A 19,672-nucleotide genomic window follows, 5' to 3' on the forward strand; every position below is an offset into this window, starting at 1 on the left:
TTTTTTTTTTTTTCCCCGCAGATCCTGCGAGACATCCGGCAGGGCTTGCTGCAGATCGGGCGGGAGAGCGGGAGGACCGGACTGACGTCAGGTGAGTGCCTGCAGGCATGCCAACCTTCCCTGTGCGTCATTACACAGATCTGTCCACGTTGCCAACCCTCCCTCTGCGTCATTACACAGATCTGTCCACGTGGCCAACCCTCCCTCTGCGTCATTACACAGATCTGTCCACGTTGCCAACACGGCCTGCCAACCCTCCCTCTGCGTCATTACACAGATCTGTCCACGTTGCCAACATGGCCTGCCAACCCTCCCTCTGCGTCATTACACAGATCTGTCCACGTTGCCAACACGGCCTGCCAACCCTCCCTCTGCGTCATTACACAGATCTGTCCACGTGGCCAACCCTCCCTCTGCGTCATTACACAGATCTGTCCACGTTGCCAACCCTCCCTCTGCGTCATTACACAGATCTGTCCACGTTGCCAACACGGCCTGCCAACCCTCCCTCTGCGTCATTACACAGATCTGTCCACGTTGCCAACATGGCCTGCCAACCCTCCCTCTGCGTCATTACACAGATCTGTCCACGTTGCCAACACGGCCTGTCAACCTTCCCTGTGCGTCATTACACAGATCTGTCCACGTGGCTAACCCTCCCTCTGCGTCATTACACAGATCTGTCCACGTTGCCAACCCTCCCTCTGCGTCATTACACAGATCTGTCCACGTTGCCAACACGGCCTGCCAACCCTCCCTCTGCGTCATTACACAGATCTGTCCACGTTGCCAACATGGCCTGCCAACCCTCCCTCTGCGTCATTACACAGATCTGTCCACGTTGCCAACACGACCTGCCAACCATCCCTCTGCGTCATTACACAGATCTGTCCACGTGGCCAACCCTCCCTCTGCGTCATTACACAGATCTGTCCACGTTGCCAACCCTCCCTCTGCGTCATTACACAGATCTGTCCACGTTGCCAACACGGCCTGCCAACCCCCCCTCTGCGTCATTACACAGATCTGTCCACGTTGCCAACACGGCCTGCCAACCCTCCCTCTGCGTCATTACACAGATCTGTCCACGTTGCCAACACGGCCTGCCAACCCTCCCTCTGCGTCATTAGACAGATCTGTACACGTGGCCAACACGGCCTGCCAACCCTCCCTCTGCGTCATTACACAGATCTGTCCACGTTGCCAACACGGCCTGCCAACCCTCCCTCTACGTCATTACACAGATCTGTCCATGTTGCCAACACGGCCTGTCAACCTTCCGTGTGCGTCATTACACAGATCTGTCCACGTGGCCAACACGGCCTGCCAACCTTCCCTGTGCGTCATTACGCAGCTTTGTCCACGTTGCCAACACTGCCTGCCAACCTTCCCTGTCCGTCATTACACAGATCTGTCCACGTTGCCAACACTGCCTGCCAACCCTCCCTCTGCGTCATTACACAGATCTGTCCACGTGGCCAACCCTCCCTCTGCGTCATTACACAGATCTGTCCACGTTGCCAACCCTCCCTCTGCGTCATTACACAGATCTGTCCACGTTGCCAACACGGCCTGCCAACCCTCCCTCTGCGTCATTACACAGATCTGTCCACGTGGCCAACCCTCCCTCTGCGTCATTACACAGATCTGTCCACGTTGCCAACCCTCCCTCTGCGTCATTACACAGATCTGTCCACGTTGCCAACACGGCCTGCCAACCCCCCCTCTGCGTCATTACACAGATCTGTCCACGTTGCCAACACGGCCTGCCAACCCTCCCTCTGCGTCATTACACAGATCTGTCCACGTTGCCAACACGGCCTGCCAACCCTCCCTCTGCGTCATTAGACAGATCTGTACACGTGGCCAACACGGCCTGCCAACCCTCCCTCTGCGTCATTACACAGATCTGTCCACGTTGCCAACACGGCCTGCCAACCCTCCCTCTACGTCATTACACAGATCTGTCCATGTTGCCAACACGGCCTGTCAACCTTCCCTGTGCGTCATTACACAGATCTGTCCACGTGGCCAACACGGCCTGCCAACCTTCCCTGTGCGTCATTACGCAGCTTTGTCCACGTTGCCAACACTGCCTGCCAACCTTCCCTGTCCGTCATTACACAGATCTGTCCACGTTGCCAACACTGCCTGCCAACCCTCCCTCTGCGTCATTACACAGATCTGTCCACGTGGCCAACCCTCCCTCTGCGTCATTACACAGATCTGTCCACGTTGCCAACCCTCCCTCTGCGTCATTACACAGATCTGTCCACGTTGCCAACACGGCCTGCCAACCCTCCCTCTGCGTCATTACACAGATCTGTCCACGTTGCCAACATGGCCTGCCAACCCTCCCTCTGCGTCATTACACAGATCTGTCCACGTTGCCAACACGGCCTGCCAACCCTCCCTCTGCGTCATTAGACAGATCTGTACACGTGGCCAACACGGCCTGCCAACCCTCCCTCTGCGTCATTACACAGATCTGTCCACGTTGCCAACACGGCCTGCCAACCCTCCCTCTGCGCGTCATTACACAGATCTGTCCACGTTGCCAACACGGCCTGCCAACCCTCCCTCTGCGTCATTACACAGATCTGTCCACGTTGCCAACACGGCCTGTCAACCTTCCCTGTGCGTCATTACACAGATCTGTCCACGTGGCCAACACGGCCTGCCAACCTTCCCTGTGCGTCATTACACAGATCTGTCCACGTTGCCAACACGGCCTGCCAACCTTCCCTGTGCGTCATTACACAGATCTGTCCACGTTGCCAACACGGCCTGCCAACCTTCCCTGTGCGTCATTACGCAGCTTTGTCCACGTTGCCAACACTGCCTGCCAACCTTCCCTGTGCGTCATTACACAGATCTGTCCACGTTGCCAACACGGCCTGCCAACCTTCCCTGTGCGTCATTACACAGATCTGTCCACGTTGCCAACACGGCCTGCCAACCTTCCCTGTGCGTCATTACGCAGCTTTGTCCACGTTGCCAACACTGCCTGCCAACCTTCCCTGTGCGTCATTACACAGATCTGTCCACGTTGCCAACATGGCCTGCGAACCTTCCCTGTATGTCATTACACAGTTTTTTCCACGTTGCCAACACGGCCTGTCAAACTTCCCTGTACGTCATTTCACAGCTTTGCTTCATCCACCAACTCCCTTACCTTTAAACTATCTTAAAACTATGCTCTCTAAGTTTGGTCCAGGTAAAACCTGGTAAAATCCTGGGCATATACATGCATTATTTGCTCATGAATACACAGGATAAAGATGATTGTCTGGATGAAGAGTTGAACATAGTAGAAGAGAGTCTACCATGCGGGGGGGGGGGGGGGGGGGGGGGAGCTTGGACGCGTAGTTCGCTTTCATATTTTTAGCCCTTGCTGGAGTTGTGACCAGGGGTGGCGAGTGGTTACACTGGCCTCTTACTCCGCTACCAGTCAGCGCCTTAAAATTAGAGAACAAAGAAAAGCAGACAAACTTAATATTGTCATCGAGTGGCGGACACACCCGAATCCACCCGAAGGTGCGCCAAAGTCAAGCCGTTAAAGCCATAAGAAATACACAGATCTTTTATCGGTTTGGTTACACTACGTTTTTGACAAAGTGTGGATGTTTGTGTGTAAATGACAGTACTCTCGCTTGTGCTCGGACAACCTTCCCCTCTCCCCACCCGCCGCGTCCCAGAACGTACACACAGTACACACAGGAAACGGAAAGATCACACATACAGTAGCGGAAACACAGGCTTAGTTGGAAATCAGAATACAAGAAATAAAACATACTTTTTTTTTAAAAAATATATAAATAATTCATTTATTTTTCAATAGCACACACATGACAGTTAAACAAATGATTATTGCATGTAGCCAGCTTTCCGCAGTTCTTTTAAGCATGGACGATACTTCCTCGATATGCGAGTAGTTTCCTCTACGAAAAGACGCCACCAACAGTCTTAGCTGGTCAACCAATATGTTTGTATCTTTCCATGATTTGTAATCAGGGGCGTAGCCAGGGGGGGGGGTTAGGGGTTAAACAACCCCCCCCCCCCCCTTAGCACCAAATCTTTAATTAATTTCTTATTCATCACTCAAACAAATTTCATATTAAAATTAATAATTTTTTTATCATTACAATATTTAAATTTAAGAACCTAAAACTGCTAAAATAGCACTAATTAAACCTTAAAATCCTAATTTTCCCGGGGGAGGACCCCCGGAACCCCCGCTTTAATACGGGGGGGGGGGCATGCTTCTTAACACCCCCCCCCCCCCCCCCCATACACAAATCCTGGCTACACCACTGTGTGTAATCAATCTCTTCTGCCACCATCTTCCTTGCACTGACGGGCCGCGCGTGTTCGCAGACGACACGTACATGTACGACGACGACGCGCGCTGCGCCGGCATGGGCCAGCACTGGTACGACGAGCCGCCCTACGAGAGCGACCCTGAGGACTTCCTGATGGGGTCCGGCGGCCAGCCCGTGCCCACCGCCACCATACAGAACGGCCGGTGAGTGGCGCCCGACGTTAGTCAGTCGTCCTCGGTCGGCACGGAGCTCGTGAGGCGAGGGTCGCGGGTTCGATCCCCAGCTCCCCCGACACCGCCCGCATCCACGAGCGCCGAGTTGGCGGGGCAAAGTGGCTCGTAGCCCACTCCGGTCTTGGAAGCCTCTTTCCGCGCATGACCGAGTGGCATTGAACCATGTCAAAAAATAATCTAATCCACGTTAAAATATAATTAAAAAATAAAACGTGAGCGATTTTTCTTAGATTTGTCTTAGATGTGTAACATCTAACCTCGGTAACGATTAAATTGTGTGTTCTCGTGTTGAAAAATACACTTACAATGCGAAATTCCGACACGAAGTTTAAAGTAGAATTCTTTATAATAATTGCCAGAGTAATGAACTTACGAAAATTGTGTTTTCAACTACATTTCTTGACACGAATCAAGTGTAGTTACCGCACCCGCCGTTATATAATTCGTTGCTGCAGCAGCTGCGTCGACTATTGAATCATTCCATTTTTCTGAGAGAAATGTTAAACTATATAATGAAAAATTATCAAACCCTTGCTATAGACATGTTTTTTGTTAAGAAATTGTATTAAAATACTGCCCACATTGTGAAAATTCACTGAACAGTTAACACTTTAAAGGTTTCCCTTTGGTTTTTATGAACTTTGGTTCGCGCCATTCATCACAGATGACAGCACCGTGGTTACACATTTCCGTTCCATTCACGAAATTACTCGAACCAAATTCCCTATACCGGGAGCTAAGATGTTACACATCAAAAACCTGGTCAAAACAGACGGGCATATATTGTTAAGTCGGGGAAATTGGTAAAGCAATCTGCCATGGCCAAAACTTAAAATTCATCCTAATGTTTTCCTAGAGAATTATTGAATGAACGAATGAATTAGTGATTTGGGCTTAAGGGGAATTAGGCCTCGCCATCTTTCATATCTTTCAGATATTTTGATACCACTTACAAAAAAAATTACGTGATAAAAAAATTTTGGTCGACATGGCATAGGACTTAGCTTTGGCCACTTGTTGAAAGTCAACACTTGTGAACTGGTATGATTAGCGTGTCAGTTAGAGTCGCCCGCGTGAAGTAATAAGTTGTTTCCTCGCGACGCCTACAGACTAGAGCCTGTTGGTAAATGTGTGGTTACAACGAGGTTTAGAAGGTCTGGGATATATATAATTTATATATTGACATGCCAAAAGATGGGATAAATCGTTCAAAATTTGAATTATAGCAAAAAGATGGGAAAATCCGACTCCGAGGGCTTTATAAACCGTGAGTGGTGATGCAATTAGATTGTAATGTTGACGTAACGAATGGGTGGGTGGAATAGCGGAAGTAACCCGAGGAAACCCACCAGCTAGTATGAAACAAAAAATAACTGTTTCGCCACCACGCCGAGAATTTAATCAGGACAGCTTTGGCGGGAGGCGATTATCTAACTGATCAACCACCGTTATCCCGTGAAGAGGGTTAAAACCCAGTAACTTAACACAACGCATCATACTTGCAACTAGCTATGTACATAAATATGTTAATATTCGTTCGTTCAAAATCTTAAAATCACCGAAAGTTCTTTGAAATTTTGACACAACGTTTCATTCGAATACGCTCGTGTTTTTTGCATTCCTAAATGATAGATGTGACAGGTAAAAAGATAAATATTTATATTTACACACAATTTATATATATTTGGTTTTTCTAATAATGTATTTTTAAACAGAATATCTTCATATTTTTAATGAAATGTCTGAATTCACTCTAATGGCAACAAATGTTAGTTCATTAATGTTTCTTGTTATTTACAGGAACAAAAAAGTATGTACTAATCAAATTCTTATCGTTTAAATTATCTGAATAAGTTGTAAATTATACCCACAATACTCCTGTAAAATTAAATTAATTTATGAATTGTAGACAGTAAAAAAACAAAAAATAAATATATTTATTATTAAATTATATATTATTTTTAAAACATTCCTAATCTTTGGGAAATCCCCGACTGTACTGTAAATCCCTGTTCTGTGGGAAGCACCCTAGTAATCTTCCTGTGGGGAAATACCTTTCCTGTGGTTAAGTCCAGGCAGATGTGCACATTTGCTGGACTTGAGTTCTTTGATGTTATAACTTTTCTGGTTCAACATAAGTGGCAGAAAGCGGGATGTTGTACGACTTTCATTTGAACATTCCGAGAACCAAAATAACTAATATAATAAAAAGACTACTTAGTTTAAACAAAAAAAAAATTTGTTTGGTTTTTTTTTTAAACCTTGTTTTTTTTTTCTTAACCCTTATTTAAACACGGGTTCAGTTCTTCTGCAATGCTTTTCAGGTAAGAAATACTTTTCACCCTGATGTAATCCCGACATTATGTTCAGGCCACGAGAGAGTCGCTGCAAATATAGTTTAATTTCATGGTTAGCCTGCCATGAACTCAAAATGTATGGCGCTCTCTTGGTTACTCTTCTGTCTTTTTCACCCCTGTCTTCATTATACGCCCTTCCGTTATTCCTTCGCAAGCCATGCCTCATGTTTTTTTTCTCTCCAAGAATATGATTGCATTTATGTGCGAGATGATGTACTGTACCAAACTCATTCCCCTGAGAGTGAGAGTGAGAGCTGATTTGGAGCTCTTTTTTCTTCATAATGTAAGCATTTAAAAATCCTTATGGATTCTACGTCCCTGTTAAAGTACTCGTATCATCTTTCGCGTTACGTGTATCTTCCCTAACTGGGGAAAATGTACTTTTAAATTAAACCAAAACAAGAACTTAATGACACGAACACACATGTCAGAATCTACTTTCTTATTGGGTCCTGTTAGGCTAAAAAAGAAAGGAAAATGGAAAGAAACATATTGTGAGGTTCATTTTTGTCTATAACTGCATAGCAACATAGCTTTTATCTATCCCAACTCACAATGTAGTAAAACTAGTAGTTTTATGTTTTCTAATAGTATTTACGAAAAGAATATTGTTTAACGTTCCGTTGGTTTGCGTAGATAAAAACAGTTTGAAAATCCATTGTTAAGTTTTTTTTTACTTTAGGTATATCCTTTTGCCGTCCACTAGAAGTTTAAAGAGTTTTATAAATTTTTTACTTGATGTCTATCTAACACAGAGTGTTGTCCACGCCACGCTAGAGAATGAATTCGTCTCTGTTCTTGCGAATGTTTAATGTACCCGTGCGCAGTTATGAAAAAATATGTGATATTTCGACGTAGACGGTATGTTATTTTTGGTGATGCAGGGTGTTTCACAACACCTATAACAAGCTACACAGGAAGTGCTTATGTTGAGATTGATAATTTTACAGTGCAAAATCCTTGTTGTTGTTGTTGTAAGTTTATTTAAAAACACACAAATGTTAATTTTATATTTTTTTTTCTAATTCCACCCTGAGAATAATTATCATATCCGCCACTGTAAACGACATTATGACTATACATCCGATGATTTACTTTCTTTTGGGTAAATTTTTGTATTGGACAGAACTTGGAATCTAGTCAAAGCGGACCGACTGAAGTGTAAAATAAAAGTGCAGCAGGAGTGAGTGTGGCTTAAAAATTAAATGAAGGTTATGTTTTTATTTCTTTGCAGTTAAGTCTCAATACGAGATTACGATGACGAGTGCATAGGCGTTAATTTGCTTCATTAATTTCATAACACTTCAAACGATTTCACGAACTGTTCACGAGATTCTTTTTAGACATTTCCAACAGTTTTTATCGTGTTAAGAGTGTAAAACATGTTAAATTATGTAATGGAATTTTTATTTATTTTAATATTGATAATATTAACCGTGGGTCGGCTACATGGCTGCCAACCCTGCTGTGAAACGTGCCCTTTGCTCGAGAAAGCCGATGTACCGTGTTGATACATTGGAAGTTATTCTTCTGTAGGGCCTAGGATCGAATTGCGGTTCAACCATCGTAGTTATTTAATCAATTTATTTTCATGGTTTTCCGAAATCATTGGAGGCAAATTTTTAGATGGTTCATTTTAGTGGTGGATCCGAGAGGAAAAACTTTCAGGGGCTGAATCCTCTATACCACGACCTACCCGATCGCAACTTACAGTAAATAGTTACGTTCTCTGGGAAAAACATGAGTTTCTAAACACAATTTCCCCCCCCCCCCCCCCTTTATTGGACCCGTCACAGCTTATAATAGGCCATATGACCAATTACTTTCCATATAGGTATTCCTGGTAGGTATCATTGGGTGTTAACCTTATCTAATGTCGTCGATTGAAACAATACGTTTAGCCCACCAGAAAAAAAAACAAATAATTGGGGTAGGCTGTATCTGGATACGGCCGCAAGTTTTTAACTTGAATACGTCGGGTAAGTGTGAAAATCAAAAGAAAAGAGACGGTATATTTAATCACATGTTTAAAATTTCAGTATCAATGTTATTTCTGTTAAAGTCTCAATATTTACTAGGCCGCGGTTGAACACAATCGATCATGCCTGCACTCGTATTATACCGAGTGACGTCCGCCATCTTACTTTCTTTCCCTCCCTGCAGAGTCTGGTCCGTTCGTTACCGGTGAGTGGAACCTTTTTCGAATCGTCACTAGCTGTTCTTTCTCTAAGAGTCGTTTCTTGCTATTCCGACTGTATAAATTCATCTTATGCCTTGACATTGTAATTTTTTTTCGCGCTTTCTTTCGTAGTTTCGTTTCACACTTGTTATATCGTTAACTTTTTCGAAACTTCTGCACAAACTGAATTTTATTTAATTAGAATTGGTTAGCGCATGTATTTTTTATCTGCTCTCAAATAGATGAGTCGTCCGGAATCGAATGTTCGCGAAACTAGCCGATTATAATGATTGGTAAATGTACAAACCTGTTTATAAAGACGCATGTGTAAACCCTTGCCCTGCCAAAATATATGCGCTACTCTAATATACCAAGCCTGGTTTATATTTTTTGACGTTTCAGAATTATGTATTTTTTATTTGTAACATCTTAGCTCTCGGTATGCGGCAATTGGTGGGAGTAATTTCGTGAATGCGATGAAAGTCGAGGAACGGAAATGTGTAACAACCACAGTGCTGCCATCTGTGGTGGATGGCGCGAAAAAAAAATGCACAAATGCAAAAAGTTAACTTTGTAGCATTAAATGTTTAGTGAATTTTAACAAGATGAGCAGTATTTTGATAAAACTCCTTGTCATAAATCAGGTCCAAAGCCGGGATTTCGGAGCCGTTACATTATATAGGCTAGTTTAAAATTTCTGTCTGTAAGTGGAATGATTCGATAGTCGACGTAGCTGCTCCGGCAACGAATTCTAGCGGCGCGGCGAGTGCGGAAACTATGGGTGCCGCGTCAAGAAGTTGTAGTTGAAAGCAAAATTTGCGTATACCTATATATCAGCACGCTCGGCATTTTATTTCGTGTCCGATTTTCGTATTGCAAGCGTATTTGCAACGTGAGAACAAGCGACCTTGCTCGTTACCGAAGGTTGGATGTTACACGTCACTGAAGGACACACACATATGTTTTTTTGCGTCTCGGTCGATGAGACGTGCTGACGTCCAAAAAGGTTGTTGTGTGTATTGGAAGGCGTGGCGGTGTGGTCCGCAGTGGCGTAGCAAGCGGGTGGCAGGGATGGCCCCCACCAGGGTCGCCAGGGCATGGGGGGGGGGGGGAGTCTGCCGCCGCGACGGTTTCGCTGTTACTGAACCCTACCCCAGGGGCGCAACAACTAAATTTCCAAATGAGGGGCAATATACATTTTTATAAAGAATCATCGATTCCCCCCCCCCCCCCTTATTGAACCGGGGTCCGGGGGTCCTCCCCCGGGAAAATTTGTATTTCAGGGTGGAAAATGGTGCTATTTAAGCAGTTTTACTATCTAAAAATTGATTACACAGCACTTTCTTTGCCCCCGGTTGCTCCCACTTCAAGGTTTCAGAGGGGGGGGGGGGGCAAAATACCCTTGCCCCCCCTGTTGGTGCGCCCCTGCCCAAACCCCCCCCCCTCTTTTTTAATCCACGAGGGGGAGCCATTTTCAAGTTCGGCCAGGGGCGCCAGTCACATTAGCCCTGCGGCGGTGTGGTCGGCTACAGGGCCGCAACTAGGGGGGGGGGGGGGGCAAGCTCGTAACTGGTAAAAAGGTTTTTAACTAGTATGCCAGGAATGTCTAATCTGATTTACAATATAACGTCTCAACATAGCACACAATTTTTCCGTGGGAGGGCCCCCCGGACCCCCCGCTTTATTCGAGTGGTATGTGCAAAAAAAAAAAAGAGGGGGGGGCGGGCGGGCATGAATCAAGTCATGCCCCCCCCCCCCCCCCCCCGGGTGCCAGAGACTCTAGTCGCGGCGGTGCGTGGTCGGCAGGGTGTGCTTCACGCTGAACCTGAGGCCGGAGCCGCGCGGCGAGGGGGTGATCTCGCTGCGCTCGGCGGGCGACATCTCGCTGCCCCGCGAGTGCGGCGCGCCGGGCCCGCAGCGCGCCTGGCTCGCCCCTCGCCGCGGGCTGCTGCTGCCGCAGTCGGGGCCCTACCCGGCCACCATCATCCCGCTGGGCGAGAGCGGCGACTACGCCGGCTCCGACGTGCAGAGCGTGGGTGAGTCCATCCATCACTAACATCTCCAGCCCCTTCAGGCGGGGAGGGAATACAATATTTATTTTAAAAAAATATATTGGTTGTCTGTAAAGTCGGTTCACGGACGATGGTTTAACGTGAGACAACGTCATAACAAAACATTGATGGAAATGATTTGCATACTTTTATGAATAAAATTGATTTTTTATTTTATTTTAATCATTACTATTTTGTATGGATACAAAGAAGGAGTGAAAATGAAATCTACAGTTTAATTGATAAATTAATTATTTTATTTGCACTCGTTAATTCAAATATGTTTATTACTTTAACGAAGAGATTGTTTTAACTATAAATTTTTATACATGTTTGCTATTTAAACTTCTTCCAATCTGTGTTATTCTTGTTAAGGATAGGACGATGATGGGAAAAGTAGGAAACGAATGGGGGTGTTTCAAGTTGAATGTGCCTTGAAAAAGTGAAATCGATGGTTGTTCCAATCGAGTGAAAGAGAGATAGATGCGGCGCAAGCGTACAATGAGCGTAACGGGACACTTTTTCGTGCGTGCAGCCGGCGTTCGTCGATTTATTAGACGTTGTCACGTCAAAAAAAATTAATGCCAATGCAAAACGATATATTATAGTAATATTTCCTTTAAAGTTGGTACTCGAGACTGCGTTTTGATCTAAAAAAAAAAAAGATATTTTTTTTGTATCTACAGTGTCCTTGGTCACATTATTTATGGGAGGGGCGAAAAATTCGACTTTTGCCTAGGGTGGCAGACCTGGTTGCGCCGGCCCTGCAAACCTTTGAACATTATATCATGTCTCTATATGCGACTTCTTCCGTATTAAGCTTTAAAAAAAATTAGAAGCCGGTGGTAAGGCCTACGTTCATGTAGTTTTGCATAAACGTGGAAATATCTTCTTATTAATAAAACTCTTGACGTACTAACAGACAAGGCACAGCCTAAACCAATGGGTCTAGAAGTATTAAATTATGCATAATAGTTCCTTATAGGCAAGCACTAAAAAAGCAAATCGAAAATACATCCCCTAAGAGGGTTAAATAGGGGATGAAAGTTTGTATGAAAGTTTAACTGTCATTTTTTAAGTTAGAAAATTGGAAATTGGTGTTTAGGCTTCTGTTTATAAATGTCAGTTGTATTAATGTTTCTGGTAGTTCATCAAAATTGAGAATCACATACTTTCCCATCGGACACATGTTTACAATAAATTCTTTTGCATAGTACAAAATTACTGTCCACAAAGTGCCCTAAACGTTTTAAGATACACATTTATACTATTCTGCAATCATAATTTACTTCAATTATTACATTTGGAAATGTCGACATGAAATAATGCTTACCTTGTGAAACATTCATAATATTTATTTTTCAAAGAATATAGTCAATTTGTGTGATGAAAAAAAATTTGGTTCGTAAGTAATAACCCAATTAATTGTTATTACAGTGTTATTAACTACTAATATTTTCATAACTAATACATAATATTACTTAAATATCATTGATCACCGACCAATTGGACTTAAAAATGTTTATTCCTCTGTCACTCAATGTCTGTCAAGTTCCACAGTTCGCACTCCTCACTGGAGCTGGGCTCAACAGTGGTTCGCCCCTTACCTCGCGCCTGTCCTCACACACACAGCCTCTCGCCACTCAGTCGCACTCTCACGGTCCCGTCGCTCCTCGTCGCGCCACTCTCGAGGGGGGTCTCTCACCCTCTTCGCCGATGTCGCACTTCCCTTCACTCGCGGAACTCTCCGAACTCTCCGAACTCTCCGTTCTCCCGCGAAGGCCGGCGTCGTCGCTTTAATACCCGTGGCGTCCATCTTGAAGGGACGAGAGCAGCTGTGACGCGTCGCGTCATCCCAAGCAGACCCGACGCCCGAAAAGTCCAGAATGGTGGCGTTTATTCGCGCCACTCCGCGCGGCAGCCTCGGGAAACCAGCAGAATTCCCAGGTCGCTTAAAGTGTCAGTGACAATAGTTCGAGGCGTGAGGGTATGCGGGAAGCAGAAGGGGATGGTTAGCCAGACCCTTGTAATCCGGCCGGGCTCGCGTGATATGCGTGACGTCAGACCTGCTGTAAGGATAGCTCAGGTACCTGGCCTCCTAGCACGCATGTAACACTATATATTATGGATGCTGACCTAAACTGAAGAAAAATATCTCCATTAAAGTCATGTTTTATTTTTTTTATTATATGCATTTTATAATTTTTTTCAAATGTGTGCAGAGTGCGAGAGAACTTGACCAACAAACTTTGACTGCAAGTTTGAAAACGTACTATAACTTACGGTCTAACGTGCTTCCCAAGTCTTGTATAGGACTTTGAATTTGGAGTCAAATAAAAAAGTATTCAAGATGGAACACAAAGCATCTGGATAACATTTGATCAAATTAAACAAATTCATACAGCCACCGCAATACTTGCTGCTGTCATAAAATTATTTTTTTTTAATTTTAGAGTGTAACTATGTCATAGAAATGTATGGGAAGAAAAGGTGTTACTCCCAATTAGGTATTTGAAGAAGTCCTTTTAAAACAAAGAGAAGTTTTACAGAGCTTAAAGAACTTTAATTTAATGTTTTCTGGATGCATAGTTTTCCATTTTGAATAGAATTCATTGCAATAACGTATACCAGACTTGGAGAGTGAAGCCTTGTGGTGCTTTCAGGTTCAAGACTGTCCACCATGTCCATAGACACAAGCCGGTCAGAGCAGATGGAAGGTGCTTCGACCTTGCCGTCTCCATCGTACGTGTACCCATCGGTCGGCCGCAAGACGCACCATCCGTCCCACAAGATGGTTGGCTACACGGTACGTGCTCAACCTCTCCTGCACACAACGCAACGGAAAGTTATATTCGCCCCACGTTTCTCGAGAGCCTTTACTTCACTGCACCCATGCGTGTTATGCAGACTGCATGATCCGCTAAACTCTCTCCTATAGTGATAGACCCTTAGAGGTATGTTAGAAGGATCATTGCTGCATGGCGTAGATTCCCCTAAACTCCGAAATGGACTGGAGAGCCAAGAATGTCTCATTTTTTATTTACCAGTTATACTAAAATTGCTTTCATCACTTCGAAAAGTATTTCTTGTTTCATGAAATGGCTGAACAAATTATTTCAACAGAAGAAAATTAAATGTTTACTTATGAAAAACTAATAACTTAAATACCTAAGACAACTTGGATTACAATTTCCCTTATTACAATTAAAATATATTTTAAGTATATTGTAGCATGAATATGAAATAAAGGACAGTCGTTCTAAGAATAAAAATATTTCAAAAACTCTCATTATTACTTGAGGGAGGGTGGCCATAGGGGACACCATATCTCAGGAAACTCATCTCTTCTAAAGTAATGCACTTAAAGGATAACAAATCTTAAAACTAAAATAAACCACAATGAATGAATTTATGAAATTGGTAAGTTTTTGCCTTCCATAGGACTTTTTGATGGGTGTAAAAAATCATGACAAATCAGTTAAAAATATATAAAATAAATTAAACTAAAAGCTTTATTAAACACTTAAACCCTACAATATCTATAACTTAATTTTTATAAGAAGTATTATAATCTATGTTTAAAAATTAACTCATAACTAATAATCAAAAGTTAACAATTAAAAATATTTAAAATTTCTCCCATTAGGGATAAAAAACTTGCAGACTACATAATGAAGAGTGCCTGCCTGAACTGGTACTAACTCGATCCGACTGGCCACCTTCATATAGGCCAGACTGATCCTTGGCTGACTGTTCATACCACCTCAAAAATTTAAGGAACATGCTTCTCGAACCGTCTGGTGCTGCCCAACATGATTCCCCTTCCACCATCCAGGCCAGCTGAGTCGGCCCTGGTGCGCAGTTGTGCAGCCTTTTGTGTTTACTTGAAAAGATTTAATTTTCAAAAAAAAAAATGAACTCTTACAATTAAAGTTTTCATGGGGTGTCATAATTGTTTTAATTTTTACTAGGTAAAGGCAGGCAGTTTATACAAGTGAATTCAACTAGAGGCAAGGCCTTTTGAAGTAAAGTAAACTATCACTTGAAAATTCCCAACTGTCCAAGATCCTTCATGTATGTAACATTACAATAAATTAATTAGAATATGGCGCCAAGAAGAATGCGGGATTCAAATTATATGGAAGAAGGATGCAAGATAAACCAAAAATGAGGAGGGAGAGCTGATGAATAAAAGCTTGGCGAAGCAGAGATAAGTTGGTTAGTAAATGAGAGCAGGAGAGAGGTTTGAGGACTGAGGCAGATGGAGAAAAATAAAGTTAGCTACCGGCTGGACACAATTGAAGATGATGATGCAGAATTTAAAGAAAATATAAATTTAACCATCCACCTCAAAAAAAAAGTGTAAATGATCTCAGACACATAATTTAGTACTTTAGTTATTATTTAAGGTAAAATTTATTTTAAAGCATAATTTTTAACCTTTAGAGCTTTTTAACATTTTATTATAATTACTTTCATTGCCTGGCATTTCAAAAATATCAACTTAATAAGCAGTACCTAATATTGGATCATTTCTGACTGTCACTGCCTTATTGGTTTAAACTGAAGAACCATCAGTAATCTCTTTGCTGGTTAACAGTTACTGAAAGTATTTATGAAATGAAACAATTAATGATTAAACGGGCTATAAACAAATATCAAATGTAAGTGCATACATCATAAATGTGTGGTTTTGTACTTAGGATACCAATAGATGACTTAACACTTATTATGCTTTTTTTTAAAAAAAGTACCAGTAATTAAAAAGACATTTTATGTATTTTCAGTGGCTATGACTCAGATATGTCTTTGTTGAAGTAGGAATTATTGTGGAACGTTTCCTTTAGTAAAATAAAATTACAGTAACAAAAAAAAATTGTGGTGATGTGTAATCTCGTGGAATAATGTAATGTACAGATCATGATGAAATTATCATTATTCATTAAATGTTATTTATAATGGGTTTCAGTCAATGAAGTAGTACGAAATATTGATTGATAAATGTGTAATGCCACAATGAAGGAAGTTATAAAATGTAATTTTTTTTCGTGGCATCCACTATATCCAGAAGTGCCTTAAATAAATAATTACTAGAAAATGTTACATTCTTATAAATGGAAGGAGAAAGGGGACAAGTGTTTCTTAATCTTAAGGTGTTTATTCCATAACAAGTAATATTGCAATTTGAAATTCTGAATGTCCTGGAACGTGGAATTTAGCATTCAGAGGAGCTTAGAACAAAGGTTAGAGATTGGATGACAAAGTTCTAAGAGAAAAATAATGGTAATGTAGGGTTTAAATTAAATAACGGAGGATCTATGGATTTGATTGTTTAATCATGTATCACTTATTATAATAATAATGGAATTGTAAAATGTACAGAACGGACTAAAAATTTCAATTGCGGACAGTTTTATTCGTCGCTGCGTATATCTAGATGCCCGCTGCCGCCTGAGGAGGAGATTGGAATATATCGTAATGAAGACACCATGAATCTGTGTGTTTAACTGTGCAGCAGAGTTCATTCTCAAGCCAAAAACATTTTTTTGCTTCCCGAATGACTGTAGCCAACTGTCACACGTTGTCAGGTTGGGACTTCTGAGAGGCCAGTTAAGAGGTCTTCCTCATCCGATCCACACTGGAAACTGGTTGTTCAGCCACTCTCTAATGGTGGTCCGATAATGTCCTGGAGCCCCATCTTGTTGAAGAACAACGGTCTTGAGGAGACCAACTCGATCGAGTCCCAGCGTCGGCCAGAGAAACAGCGTGTCAAGGTACGATGCACCAGTCGCGGATGTGTGGGATGGTCGTTACTTCACTGGCACCATCAAGCAAGGGAGTTGCTGGATCTCTTCTAAGAAGTGATAATTTTGAAGTAAACCTTCTGATAACCAGAGCTTAGGTACACTACACGTTTGTCTGTCGTCGTGACGTTACAAGGAGTACTAAGTAAAAATTGAAAAATCACTTAACTTATTGACGATGGTTGGTCACTAGACGAGATAATCTGCCTTACTCATCACTCATATCTTGGAAGAATCTACACTTATATTGATCACTTTCTTGGTGATGAAACTAGTGATTCACCCAAATAGTCCTTCACTGCTTTATTGGAATAAATATGTCCTGAGTGTTCTGCTTTGTTTTGAATCCAACAATCAAACACATGTCCTCTCCGACTTGTAAAGCTTATTCTTGTTAGGGGTAGTTTATTGAAATACTTGAAAATGTTTTCTCCGAAATCTCCCCACATTTAACCAGATTAATTTATTTTCAACCTATACACTTAAAAATGTGACAGTCTTCAATTGTAAGGCCTGTGTCAGACATGACTAAGAAAACTATGACAGACTCTACTTATCATAGGCAACACACACTCAACTCAAATCAGGGATATTGGTGAAGAAATCAGCCGTGGCCTATTGCATTTCCCCTCCCTCACACATGATGAGTCTAACACATGCACTTTTATGTTACAAGTTGTAAAAACATCTCTCTCTCTCCCTCTCTCTGTTGCAAATATATTTTTTTCTCAAATTTTTGCTTGTAACAATTTTTTTTGGCAACATATATTCTGTCAAACTATTGGCCCATCCACCGTTGAGGAAACCTAAGAAACTTTGATGAAAGGGCGTAAATAACAGACAACAAAAGAATTGCTAAGAAGAATAAATTGGAACAGAGTGAAGCCAGATGAATGAAGTTAGTGACATCAGCATAACAGTGGTATAAGTCAGCATTATTAATCATCTCAGTATATAAGTTTTGACTCCAGACACAAGAGTCCATTATGCCTTAAGTATATTTTTAAGCTAGTCTGCAAGCCCGTACGTTGATAAGAACATCTATAGTAACAGAGATAGAAGGCAAAACTTCTCATTTACATTTTGAATATCCTACTTTAAATTTATGGGCTCTATTATAATATGAAATTAATATTTTTTTGGGTCATCTTTTTTTATTTAAATTAATTTTTTTGTTGGGATTTCTGTTACAGAATTATGTCATATAAATAGTTTTTTAAAATATTTATTCTTTTCAACATAATAGTTTAAATGTTTCTAAATACATTTTAAAACTTTATTTAGACGAAAATCATTTATGATAATACAATTGTTTAATTAGTTAGTTTGGCCATTCCATGCTCATCTTTGCTATGGTAGTTGAAATGTTTAGTTGGCAAATTTCTTTCCTACAACCGAAATAAAAATGGCTTAGGTGTGGAGGCATTTGTTTGGTTTCATTATTAAATTAGTTTTTAAAAGACAATTTTTGCATTAATAATTTAGTTTACGTAGCTGAATGTGCACTCTGTTTTTAGTCGTATACGGCACAGTAGATGATGGTCACTGGAGCTAGTCCAGACAGTAAACTTTAATTAATAGTTTCTGGATGCTTCTGAATAGTAACACCAAACTGTAGATGACAATTCTGTGTACTGATGGAAGAAATGCTTTGTAGTGGACACTAGCTAATGTATTATCACATCTTATGCAGAACATATCAGAATTTTTTAATAGCTGAAAATTATCTTAACAGACTTCATTTTTAACTTCTTATAACCTAAATCAATATATTTATATATTTGTAAGTTTCAATATTTTGGATTGGGAACAGTTAATGATGAAATAATTTTTGCTTACTTAATATTTAAATAGTATTTTAAATAATGGGTGCCATTGCTTAAAATCATTTTTAATACTATGTAAAACTAACCCCAAAATAGGATAAATGGTAACTAATGTATCACTACAGCATTTCAGGATAATAATCAGTAATACTACTTATTATTTTAAGTTATCACTTGAATTTTTGATTTACATTTATATTCATCACAAAACACAAAACTTATTTTCTCCTTCAACATAAATACACTATGTAAGGTACTGACATGTGTAATTTGAAGTTGCAATAATATGGCAATCTCTCATGGTTTTTTTTTTTTTTTAAAAATTCAATTTTGGTAATGTTCTTGAGGTAGAAAAAATCCAGTCACAAAATTCAGTATATTTTGTATTTTGTTTTCAAACAAAATTACCTAGCTCACTGAAACATTTTACTTTTGAAATATATTGTTTTGATAGCCTTGCTGTTTAAGGGATTGTACTTATTCTTATAACTAATGTTCTAAAAATTTATTTTATTTACATATTTTTTAAATTTTTACTTGGGTTTTGGTCAAAAACAATTTTATAAAGTTATACTCAAATTATTGAATATTTCCTTAATTCTGGTACTCATATTTCGCTAGTTCCAACTGATGTCATGTTGCAGGGTTATACATTAAATATTGTCCATAATCGGTCATGGTTTAAAATGTACTGTAAAAAATAAACAGAACTTCACAAACTGTGCATTAAATCTTCAACCTGAATATGTTAATAGTGATCCATGAAGTGAAAATATTCTTTTGATCATGTGTCTACAGCAGAGTAGGCTATATTCTCATTTTAAAATTTTTGCCATTCAATCTTCTAGATATGCTATTTTAAGTATGTAACATTTTTTTGGATCATTTATGATGAAACTA

At 41.1% G+C, this 19,672-nt stretch overlaps 1 protein-coding gene across 1 annotated transcript in view; it reads left to right on the plus strand.

Annotated features, from left to right (window-relative positions):
* The window catches only part of LOC134533431 (uncharacterized), a 524,041-nt gene that overhangs the window by 480,028 nt on the left and 24,341 nt on the right, over positions 1-19,672 (plus strand). The window contains exons 12-16 of the mRNA XM_063370954.1: positions 22-91; positions 4,378-4,525; positions 10,898-11,127; positions 13,806-13,948; positions 16,731-16,916. Coding sequence (XP_063227024.1) covers positions 22-91; positions 4,378-4,525; positions 10,898-11,127; positions 13,806-13,948; positions 16,731-16,916 — 777 coding nt within the window. The remainder of the gene's footprint in view (positions 1-21; positions 92-4,377; positions 4,526-10,897; positions 11,128-13,805; positions 13,949-16,730; positions 16,917-19,672) is intronic.

The sequence above is a fragment of the Bacillus rossius genome, chromosome 6, assembly GCF_032445375.1.
Source record: "Bacillus rossius redtenbacheri isolate Brsri chromosome 6, Brsri_v3, whole genome shotgun sequence".
NCBI lineage: Eukaryota > Metazoa > Arthropoda > Insecta > Phasmatodea > Bacillidae > Bacillus > Bacillus rossius.